Source organism: Trypanosoma melophagium (assembly GCF_022059095.1).
Source record: "Trypanosoma melophagium isolate St. Kilda chromosome Unknown ctg8segment0, whole genome shotgun sequence".
Taxonomy (NCBI): Eukaryota; Euglenozoa; class Kinetoplastea; order Trypanosomatida; family Trypanosomatidae; genus Trypanosoma; species Trypanosoma melophagium.
Genome location: NW_027125192.1, coordinates 107,501 through 118,846, shown reverse-complemented (window position 1 = coordinate 118,846; position 11,346 = coordinate 107,501). Strand labels below are relative to the sequence as shown.

General features: G+C 41.9%; 7 protein-coding genes across 7 annotated transcripts in view; all 7 read left to right on the top strand.

The window, feature by feature from the left end:
• Positions 1 to 763: 763 nt before the first annotated feature.
• Positions 764 to 2,980, top strand: LSM04_005399 (uncharacterized protein; the record flags this gene model as incomplete). Its single annotated transcript, XM_067333170.1, has 1 exon — positions 764 to 2,980. One exon carries the CDS (start codon positions 764 to 766, stop codon positions 2,978 to 2,980), a length of 2,217 nt encoding a protein of 738 aa, XP_067186100.1.
• A 405-nt stretch (positions 2,981 to 3,385) lies between these two features.
• Positions 3,386 to 4,399, top strand: LSM04_001305 (DNA polymerase beta; the record flags this gene model as incomplete). The annotated part of the gene is made up of 1 exon (XM_067333169.1): positions 3,386 to 4,399. The coding sequence occupies one exon, from the start codon at positions 3,386 to 3,388 to the stop codon at positions 4,397 to 4,399; it is 1,014 nt and encodes a 337-aa protein (XP_067186020.1).
• Positions 4,400 to 4,904: 505 nt separating this feature from the next.
• LSM04_008757 (Ribosomal protein S7e) lies at positions 4,905 to 5,513 on the top strand (the record flags this gene model as incomplete). The annotated part of the gene is made up of 1 exon (XM_067333168.1): positions 4,905 to 5,513. The coding sequence occupies one exon, from the start codon at positions 4,905 to 4,907 to the stop codon at positions 5,511 to 5,513; it is 609 nt and encodes a 202-aa protein (XP_067186162.1).
• A 273-nt stretch (positions 5,514 to 5,786) lies between these two features.
• LSM04_009743 (Ribosomal protein S7e) lies at positions 5,787 to 6,395 on the top strand (the record flags this gene model as incomplete). Its single annotated transcript, XM_067333167.1, has 1 exon — positions 5,787 to 6,395. The coding sequence occupies one exon, from the start codon at positions 5,787 to 5,789 to the stop codon at positions 6,393 to 6,395; it is 609 nt and encodes a 202-aa protein (XP_067186178.1).
• A 316-nt stretch (positions 6,396 to 6,711) lies between these two features.
• On the top strand, positions 6,712 to 8,397 carry LSM04_000859 (zinc finger protein; the record flags this gene model as incomplete). The annotated part of the gene is made up of 1 exon (XM_067333166.1): positions 6,712 to 8,397. One exon carries the CDS (start codon positions 6,712 to 6,714, stop codon positions 8,395 to 8,397), a length of 1,686 nt encoding a protein of 561 aa, XP_067186012.1.
• Positions 8,398 to 8,800: 403 nt separating this feature from the next.
• LSM04_000596 (uncharacterized protein) lies at positions 8,801 to 9,607 on the top strand (the record flags this gene model as incomplete). The annotated part of the gene is made up of 1 exon (XM_067333165.1): positions 8,801 to 9,607. One exon carries the CDS (start codon positions 8,801 to 8,803, stop codon positions 9,605 to 9,607), a length of 807 nt encoding a protein of 268 aa, XP_067186005.1.
• A 477-nt stretch (positions 9,608 to 10,084) lies between these two features.
• LSM04_006400 (Molybdate-anion transporter) overlaps positions 10,085 to 11,346 on the top strand; it is a gene marked incomplete at both ends in the record, with an annotated part of 1,296 nt that continues 34 nt past the window's right edge. The window contains one exon of the mRNA XM_067333163.1: positions 10,085 to 11,346. This exon is cut by the window's right edge and continues 34 nt beyond it. Within this exon, the coding sequence (XP_067186124.1) occupies positions 10,085 to 11,346 (1,262 nt within the window).

Here is an 11,346-nt window from a genome sequence, read left to right as displayed (position 1 = left end):
GATAGTAGTGAGTGGAAAAATGAAAGAAATGGGTGGGAGAAAAGAAAAAGAAATACAAATGGGAGAAGGAAGGGAAGTGTATATATATATATATATATATATATATATATATATATATATTATATATATGCTTTTCTGTCTGTGCGTCTATCTGTGTGTGTGTGTTTAATTGTAATGTTTGCGAGAAACCTTCAACCACCGCAGTTCGAAATGTTCTCCACGTAATGTTTGCGTTTTTTTTTTCGTTCCTCCTAGTTTGTCAGTTTCTCTCCTCTCTGTATCTCACACACACGCACAAAAACGGACAAAATCATTCAGTTGCGGTTTTCGCATTTTGTTTTTTCGAACTGTGTGTCTCTTTTTATTATCAATGATATAACTATTTAATCGTTGGGGCAGCCATTTTCGTTTTTGGTGCGTACATATGACAAGAGTAAATAGTAAAAAGAAGAAAAATACGGTTTTGGGAAAACTGCGGAGGTGCATATATATATATATATATATATATATATATATATATATATATGTATGTATATCATACGGTATTTGGTTTTTTTTCTTTTCTTTCTTTCTTTTTCGTTGTTATTTTTTTCTTTGAATAACACTTCTTTCCCCTTCTTTGTTTTCTTTCTTCATTTCTCTGATTCTTACAAAAACAAAAGGGCTGAGGACGAGTGGAGGAAAAAGAAAAAAAGAAAAAGAGCAAAAGAATATACAAAAAGAAAAAAAAAAGAAAGAAAAAGTCAATTATATAATAGTGCAGATGAAGAAGCGGCCAACACCGCATCCCACGGGTATAAGCACGTACTTTTTCCAACAACTGGTTCCCCCCACAGACGCCGAGACTCCCACTACAGTTGATGAAGAGAAAAAGAACAATGCTGACAAGGAAATTGCAAATGCCGATCGTTCAGATGAAGTGAATCAAACAACAGCAGCTGCAGCAGCCGTGTTAAGAGATTTCTTTACACCAGCAGAGGCAAAGACACTGTTGCAGTGTTCCACAGACGAAGAACATATTCGTTCGGAAAACCTCGAGAAATTCTTAGAGGCCTCGTGGAATCGTGTGGAGGATATTATTGAACGAAATAAAGCACGACGACAGATATTTGAAAGAGAACTTCCTCACGCCTTAACTGCAATGGATAGATATATCTTTTGGACGCCAGATACAGTGGCAACGCAATATAAGTTTCCGGGTCCAAACGACTTTGGATTCCTCTCACGAGTCCCTAACACTATTACTACTGTAGATAGAGATATGAATGCAGTAGACGGATTGGAAACTACTCAAACGACTCCATTGGGTGAAGATGATAACACTGTCTCAGAAGAATTCAGTTCAACACCACGTCTTTCCCCTGTACCACTGCAGAATACTACTAGTACTACTAGTACTAGTAATAATAATAATAATAATAATAATAATAATAATAATAATAATAATAATATGAATAACATTACTGGTACTACTACTAGTACTATGAACGCTGCGGTAACAGTGCCAGGGAAACACCGTGCAAAAGCGTGGGCCATGACGAATAAAGATCTTCTCGATCCATCTAAATCCCCGCATTGTCTACGACGTTTATTTGCTCCTATTTTACGACAAAGAGAACAACTTCCCAAATCTCTTACACTCCTGCTTAACTCCGTGCAACGTCTCCAGACAGAACGCTTTCCTGAGATTGAGTCAATTATTGAAAAAGGATTCTTTGATATGCCCGTACATCGTTCATTTCGTTCCATTTCTTCCTTTGTTACACGCTACCTCACAGAGGCTCCTAAAGGAGAAAATGAAGAACGGGAGTTTAGTAAAGAGTATAAAGTTGCAGCCAAGAAATTAACAGACGCATATGAAAAATTACGTCAATTAGGGGCAAAAAAAGTTACACCATCTGCCCGCGAAAATACAACAGAAATTGTATACGGCACTTTATTAGCAGAGCTGCGTGAGCGAAAACAAATTCATGAGCGATGTGAAGAAGAACTAAAGAGCATTACAGAAGCTGCTTCTACAGAACTAGAAGAAATGGAAAAGGCTTTACAAGAATGTGACAAGGAATCCCGAAAAACACTTAACGATCTTGAAGAAAATGCCAAAAAGTATTTGTCTGGCTTAAATAAGGCATGTGATCGTATAAGGGCTTCAAGGGAAGAAATTAATACTATTTACCAGCGTGAACATAAACTTTTGCAGACGTCTATAGACTCAAAGCTTTACCGAGCAAAAAAATGTGAAGAACAACAGGAGAAAATTGCTCGTCGTATTCGTGAACTTGCAAAAGAATGGTACTCGGAACAGGTAAAATATGAAAATCTTGTTCAGGAAATTATTGAAGAACGCGTCTCACTTCGTCAGTTAGACCTTAGTCATAATCAGCTGGTTACAGAGTTAGATGCACGGATGTCTACAGAGGGTTTTAAGATGGTAGATTGGGTCTTTGATTCCCTTCGACAATCAGAAGAGTGTCGAGCTCAACTCATCACAGAATGTCAACAGCACATTGGACGACTTAAGACAGAGGAACATTATAGACGTTGTCGCGTGGCTGGTCATATGTCAGAAAATGCGTTGTCGTGGTCACGCTGTTTGCAAGACCTTGCTTTCTTATGTGAGGGTCACTATGATGTTCTCACGGAGAAGTGTAATGGCTCCTTACAAATGCGTTATCTTCTCTCGTATGAGAAGGATCAAGTAGTAAAAGACCTGCAGCACGTACAACAAGAACTACGTAAATTGGATACAAAGTGGGCTGCACTGGTTCCACTTTTGGAGGAGTTGGAAATGCCAGTACCACCACTAGCACAATACGAGAAGGATCCAAGCTGCCTTGAATTACGTCGTGTTCTACGGGATCTCGATAACAGTCAGCTTATTCGTGGTGCGAGTGTTCGTATTGCACCGGTGAGTGATGAAGTACCCACATCTACACCGGCTGATACTATTCATCTTGCAGCTTCAGATTCCAAGGAATAAAAACCTATTCTTCTACTCAGATTGCACTGGCAGTGAGTAGAGTGGACAGGCGTTATGAGACGCCAAGGGGAGAGTGAAATGAGAAACATACACCCTCACAATCAGTCACAACGATCCATATATATATATAGATGGATATCATGTAGGACTGCCAATGTACATTTTTCAAATGCATCTTAAATATTTATTTTTTTCGGAGTTTTTTTGTTTTCCAAACTGATAACTTGCTAACAGCAGTTGAGATTTTCTGTAATGCATTTGCTGTGAAAGCATTTTTTTTCCCATATTTCTACTTTCTTTGACATTACCCTTACAATAATACTGTAGTTGCTAGTAATTGTATCACGAAACAAACAAACAACAAGGAAGGCACCCAAAAGGGCGGTAATAAACCGATATTGAAGAATGACTCCTCAGTTTCCTCCTCGAATATGTGCAGTCCACCCATCCAATCACCTAATAGTGCAGGAACTACTTCTCCACACCGCATTGGGCGGTCAATACTTCACATCCGGTGAACGACAGAGTTATTTCAAACTCGCAAAACACATTGCCAAACTTCCCACCGCATGTGGACCATCTCTTGTTGCGGGTGTTCTCCCACGTTGTGGTCCTTTGAGTGTGCCATGGCGACACGCCGCCGCACACCGCGTGGCTTTTGAACGTGCCTGTCAACAACAACAGAAACAGAAACAACAACAACGACAACAACAGCAACAAGGACAACTAGAGCAGGAAGGAGTGGGACAGATCCATAGGAATAATCGGGCAGCAGTTTACTATGATGACGCTCGGACACACGAACATTGCCTTGGAGATTTACTTTCATCACATAACTTTGAAGTGGCATTAATTGGGAAATTGCGTTGTGGGTGTCCTGCAGCCAAGCGAGCACATTTCCTACTAACCAATGATTTTAATAAAAATCTTTCCCTTCTTACCCATGAGGAGAATAAGAGGTTTGAGGAAAGAAGTGCAGCACTCCTCTTTGCACGGGCTATAAAGGGTGTTGAGGCGTGTGGATACCTCAAAGTAATTGGCAGAAGAAGACTGCGGGAATGCGGAGTGAGAACAACACGTTACGTTTGCATTGCCAGACAACCCATTATTGCCCCTGATTTCCTTCCATCCGGCAATAACGATGGTATGCAGGAATTATTCTTATCATGGTCACCGTCGTGGTGCTTTCACGTGAGGAAACTGTTTCTTACTGGCCCAGATCCATTTGTGGCACATCTAATGTTACTAGCACATAAAAGAGGCTACGAACTATCGCAGGATGGGATGTACACGCAGTCAGAAGGTATTCGTAAGCTAGTTTCACTGAATAGCGAGGAGGATATCTTTACAAAACTGCAAATCCCATACGTAAACCCGTTCCACCGTTACGCCTACTGCCGTCTTCACAACCTGTTGTAGACTCTTTGAAAAAAGAAAAGAAATTTCCCCTTTCTCTCCCATTTTCTATTTGTTCTATTTCTGTAGATAATAAATCAGAAGGAAACATGTTACTTCTGTTTTTTTTTTTTAAATCTAGGTGCAGTACACCGCCTATTTGTTTATTATTATTATTATTATTATTATTATTATTATTATTATTATTATTATTATTTTGCTATCCTCACATTTTCAATCTTTACTTCCCTTCTTGGATCAGAGGCTTTTCCTCTTGTTTTTGACCCCTCCCCCACCCCTTTACTCCTTGGAGTATTACAGATAATTCCGTATTCCTCTTCATCTAAAAGAATGAATTTGTGTAACATTCTATATGAGAGGACTATCCATTGTTTTTTTTTTCTCTACCTCGCTACTTCTCCTGTGTATATTTCTTTCTTTTTTCTCCTTCAATCACACTAACAACACTAACATTAACCACCGCCACGACCACAAAAAAAAAAAAAGGCACTTCATAAAAGAAAAGGGCATGTCAGTTCAGCCACACCTGCGCAAGCTCCGCAAGCTCAAGCGTGCGAAGCCGTCAGCCGACGAGGACGGCGTTGCCAAGGCCCTCTTTGACTTGGAGGGAAGCCACAAGACACTCCGCACTCAGCTGCCGCGCTTCCACATCAACACCGTGCGCACCGTGACGAGCCCGCGCTTCAAGAAGACGGCGATGGTGGTGTTCTACCCACTGCGCTTCCTCATGCTTGTGCGCAAGATCCAGCGGACCCTGACGGCGGAACTCGAAAAGCGCTTCCCCGGCAGCGTGGTGGTGCTGGTGGCCCAGCGCAAGATCACCAAGCGCCCGACCGACGTGTACAAACTGCAGAAGGTGCAGCGCTCCCGCACGAGTGCGGCGGTGTTTGAGAACATCTTGAACGATCTGATTTACCCATGCGACGTTGTTGGCCGCCGCTGGCGTTGCCGCACTGATGGTAGCAAGGTGATGAAGGTCTTCCTGGACTCGCGTGACCGCAAGCGTGTGGAATCACGCCTTCCAGTCATCGCTCACGTGTACAAGCAGCTTACACACCGGGCCGTGAACTTTGGGTTTATGTGGAACCCGAAGCTCCAGCAGGTGTCCTCACGATGAGGTTCATTGAAGTAAATTGGAAGATGCCATGAGAAACAATTTGTTTTTATTTATTACTTTTGTTCAAGAAAAAACAAACAAACAAAGACAATGACAATAATATATTACATTATTGGAAGAGGTTCACCAGTACTTTTGGTGGTCTCTTGTAGTTTTATTTTAAGTGTTACTGGTCGCCTTGTAAAAGAGAACGTCTTCTGCCCCCCTTTTTTCTTTTTCTCTTTTTTCTTTTTCCCCCCTTCAATGTATGACCGTGCATGGAAAGGGAGAAGGATGTCAGTTCAGCCACACCTGCGCAAGCTCCGCAAGCTCAAGCGTGCGAAGCCGTCAGCCGACGAGGACGGCGTTGCCAAGGCCCTCTTTGACTTGGAGGGAAGCCACAAGACACTCCGCACTCAGCTGCCGCGCTTCCACATCAACACCGTGCGCACCGTGACGAGCCCGCGCTTCAAGAAGACGGCGATGGTGGTGTTCTACCCACTGCGCTTCCTCATGCTTGTGCGCAAGATCCAGCGGACCCTGACGGCGGAACTCGAAAAGCGCTTCCCCGGCAGCGTGGTGGTGCTGGTGGCCCAGCGCAAGATCACCAAGCGCCCGACCGACGTGTACAAACTGCAGAAGGTGCAGCGCTCCCGCACGAGTGCGGCGGTGTTTGAGAACATCTTGAACGATCTGATTTACCCATGCGACGTTGTTGGCCGCCGCTGGCGTTGCCGCACTGATGGTAGCAAGGTGATGAAGGTCTTCCTGGACTCGCGTGACCGCAAGCGTGTGGAATCACGCCTTCCAGTCATCGCTCACGTGTACAAGCAGCTTACACACCGGGCCGTGAACTTTGGGTTTATGTGGAACCCGAAGCTCCAGCAGGTGTCCTCGCGGTAGACGTTCTAATGGGAAGATTCCTTCTATCCATATTTCTTCTGCTTTATGTGGTTTTTTTTTTCATTGTTTTCAATATAAATAAAAGACACCTTTACGTCCGCAACTCGCTTATATTTGCGTCTTTGTGTGACCTTGTATTTCTCCGATGGGGTATTTGCAGTTTTTTTTTTCTTTTACTCTCCTGGTTTGAATCTCTCTCCTTATATGTATGTTCTTTTTTTTCTTTTCCTTTTCTTTTGGTTTATGGGGAAAAGGGGGATAAATCATATAAATATAAATATATATATATATATATTTATTTATACATATTTATTTGATGCATTCGGTTGAGGATTCTGTCGTTGTGGTATCGTTTGATTGTGATAAAAACGTAGTGGTTGGGTTGTCATGCGGACGTACTGAACCCACAAGATGGTTACTCGTACATGGTATTCCAATTGATATTGGATTATCACAGTCCCTACAGTCTCTTGACTCATGCGAACGGCGTCGACCACGACCTGGTGCATCGCCGTCGATATCATCATTTCCATCTACAAAGGGAGGATGTAGTCTCAAAAGTGAAACTATAGGAAACAGTGTATTTAGTAACAGTAATGAGGAATGTGTTCGTGTGGTCCGAGTGGGTTATATTCCTGATGAGGACCGCACCTACTGCCTTCTCTTGCAGTATGCTACTGCTAGTGATGCGGAGTATGTGAGAGGACATCTTTCACATTCAGATTTCAATGGTAGTAAAAGAACCATATTGGAGTATGTGCGACCATTAGCTAAACTAATGACTTCACGAAATACAAATGAAACTGATGATGTAAAAAGTCTACATGATAGTACTACTACTACTACTACAACTACTGCTGAAATAAATCTTGAAGAGTTGTGTAGCGTGGTGCGGGAAAGGTTACCTTCTACTCGAACACAGAGTGAAACGTCTAACAGTGCCACACGACGAATTTCTGAGAAACAAGATGGAAATTCTGTAAATCGTTCTTCAATTGCGTTAGTGCCTACAGATGACTTTTGTTCTATTTGTCAAGAAGGAATTGCTTCAGGGAAACCGTGTATTGTGACACTTTGCAATCACGTATTTCATTTACAGTGTTTTGGTAGACACTTACAAGGTGTTGGTCCACTCTGTCCACTCTGCCGTTTCTCCATGTCATCGCTAGAGTTAAAATGTCAAGAATGTGGCACACACCAGGACTTGTGGACTTGTTTAGTGTGTGGTTGGGTTGGTTGTGGACAGGGATACCACAGTGATCATCTCCAGCACTTTGAGGACACTGGACACTCGTGTGTGATGCAGAACAGCACATCGCGTATATGGAGTCACCGTGTAAAGACATTCCTGCACCATCAACTGGCTATTCAATTGGGCTACGAGGATGATGCCAAAGCCCGTCAAGCCGCAGCCGCAGAGTCGTCATCTCACAGTTTCAACAAGGAGGAAGATAATGTGACGGCCTCATCCTATTGGCGTAGTCGTTGGTGGTGGGATGAAAAGGATGAAGAGGCAACGCTGGATTTAAATGCCGAGTATGTGCGGGAGTATTATATGAAGATAATGGCAGGACTTATGGAAGAACAAATGGAGTACTATGAAGGAAAAGGTGGCGCCACAGATGTGGAGTCATCCTTCTCTTCCTCCTCCTTCTCTTCCACCTCATTATCGGCATTAAAGTTAAAGAAGATGTTCGTTGCAGAGCGGCGGCAACGCCGGAGGATTGTTTCAGAGTGTGTGGCAGATATGCGGCGTATCATGTTACATGAGCAAATGTTGTTTAACAAATTTGTAAAGTACGAGGCAGTGCGGAATCAAAATCTAAGAGAGGAGTTAATGTTGGTATCGCATACGACTCGAAATCTAAATGAACGAATCCCTAGGGTAGAAGCAAACATTGAAAAAGCAAAGCGACGAGGGTCGAGGGAGATTGCTTTAAGAGAAGAAGAGTTGAAGAAACTCCAAGAAAAATTGGAGGGTATGTTTAAAGACTTGAATTGATGCAAAAATTTTTTTTTTTGAAACTCGGTTATTGCTTTCATGCTTAGTTGTTTTTGTTTGTTTCCTTTTTTTTTTATTTTCTTTCTATTGCGTGGCATCTTGGTATCTTCAAATATTCGAGATATATATATATATATATATATATATATGTTTGTGTGTGTGATTTTTAGTTATTTACATTACTGTTGCTTGTGTTTCTCTTTCATGTACGAAATAACTTCTCTTAACTCTCTTTTTATGAAATAATTTCCTTCTAAAAAAAAAAAATAATAACAAATATCCATAAAGAAAGGGGAATAATAATAAGGACACGAGTGACACACACTCACACAACAACAATAAACAGAAGAATAAAAACAATAGAGAGAAAAAGAGATATTCTTTCGATAGAATCTATTTAAACATGCCTCGTAAACAATGGTCAAAGCTCCGTTCAGCTGCTGTTGCGGCGGCTCACTTTCCCTCTGCCTATGTGTCTCATTCAAAGAGTGAATTAACACAAGAAACAGGTAGTTCTACCAATTTATTGCGCGAACTCGCGGTTAGCAAGAGGAATAGTAGAAATGAAAACACAAAAGAGAAAAAAAGCTTTTCACAGCCGCAACAAAAAGAGCATAAATCGCAGGAAGAAGCTAATCAAATATGCAGTGAAGATGCGTCATTCACGCACAAACGGTCTCGAGTTGAGACATCATCATCATTATCAGACTGTACACAAGGTAATACTGTAACAAGGTCTTCTATGAAAATTACCCTAGTGGAATCTATGCAATTAAGAACACCAGTAAAGATGAAACGCCATGAGACGGATACTCGTTCAGCTGGAAGTGATTCTTCTCCTGCCATTGATGTATCTACTGCGGATGATGGCCCTAATGAAGTGGATAATGTCTCTCGCACAGAAGCCGAGTTGCTACAACAGCATGGTCCACTAACACAACTCAACAATCTCTACTTAACACATGGTGAAAGTAGTCATGATAGCAGTATCACCACAGTAGAGGATCAAACAGAAAGAAAAGAAGTAGAAGAGATGGAAGATCGTCTTCAACGTCGTAGAGAAGAATTACTGCAGATTTCACCCGGAAACCTCGCTTTATACACACGTCTCGCAGAGTGTGGCATAGATGCAATAGATAGACCTTTTGTAACATGTGCTGTAAAGCGAGCACAAATTGTCGTTGCTGAATGGGCTTCAAGCTTCATCTAGAGAGGTAGAGATATCATCTTTTTTTTATCCTATTCACGGACTTTCTCAATTTACCAACTTTTATTACCGTTCTTGTTGATGCTTTTTATTTTTTATACCGCCAAGAGGTGAAACTATTATTTAAACCAAATACCAAAACAAAGAAAAAACAAAACACAAGTGTCGTATCTAACAAATATACGTTATATATATATATATATATATATATATATATATATAAACGCATTAACGTAGAAATAGAGTGTTTATCTACTTCTGACTCTATTTCCCCTATGCTTCTTTTTCTATGTGTATATAGGGCGAAAGAAAGCGTGAGAGAGTGTGGAGTCTCTGTCTGCTTGCCCAGGTCTCTCACCCTTTCTCCGTGTGTGTGTGTGTGTGTTTCTGTGCATCTGTGCAAAGAATAAATACAAGATAGATTATTTATCATTTTTTTTTGGAAATATTCGGAGTATGTACGAAGGTTTCTTCGTGGTCATGGTGGTACTATACGTACTTGCCGCTCTGTATAAAAACAGACAATCCCGAAGTGTGGTGGAATTATTCGGTTTATCGACATCATTCCCATCATCATCATCATCATCATCTTCAGATCTCTCACTACCTGCCTTTAAGAAGTTCCAACGCAGTTTTCTGCTTGTTTACTTTCTTGCGATGGCAGCTGACTGGATGCAGGGTCCTTATGTATACCGCCTCTACGCACACTACGGCTTTAATCGACGGGAAAACGGTATTCTCTTTATTGCTGGCTTTGGTGCTTCATTATTCTTTGGAACGTGGGTGGGTCCGTTCACCGATATGTGTGGACGACGGAAAGCCTGTGTGATGTATGGGGTCGTTTACACTCTTAGCTGTGCGACAAAACAGATCAATAACTTCGGTGTGCTTATCGTAGGAAGACTGTTGGGCGGTGTGGCCACATCATTGCTGTGGTCGGCATTTGAAAGTTGGATGATCAGCGAACACTTCGCACGTGGGTTTGATGCGGCTTCACTAAGCCACACATTCTCACTCATGAGTGCAGGTAATGGATTAGTAGCGGTGTTTTCTGGGCTTGTAGCACAATGCGCTGCGGATACTTTTCAACACCCTGTTGCACCATTTGATGTGAGTGCTATTTTACTATTACTTTGTATTGCCATTGTGCTCATGCAGTGGACGGAAAACTATGGTAGTGTTCAATCAAGTATTTGGGGACAAATGCGTGATGCATCTATGGCGGTGCTTCGTGATAGTCGTGTTGCTCTTACCGGTTTACAGCAATCTTTTTTTGAAGCTGGTATGTATGCATTTATATTTCTCTGGACACCAGTACTGGAGTCTAGTGGTGGTGATGTTCCACATGGAATTGTTTTTGCATCCTTTATGGTGGCTGTGAGTTTAGGTGGGATGTTGTTTAACCTGCAGGTGGAACGAGTTGTGGTGTGTATGCCATTAGTCTACATAGTTGCTGCTATTACGATGCTAGTGCCGGCATTTGCAAATACTGAATTACCCAATATGATGGCGTTAACCTCATTTGAGTTAATTGTGGGTTTTTTTTGGCCATGCAGTGCAACCCTGCGGGCGGCGTATATTCCAGAGGAGTATCGTGCTTCTGTGATGAGTCTCTTTAGAGCACCACTAAATGCTATCGTCTGTTTTCTTCTGTACTTTCAGGGATACATGGGACTACAGATATTGTTTTTTCTTTGCACAATACTTCACATGGGAGCGGCGTTGAGTGCGATACGTCTCAA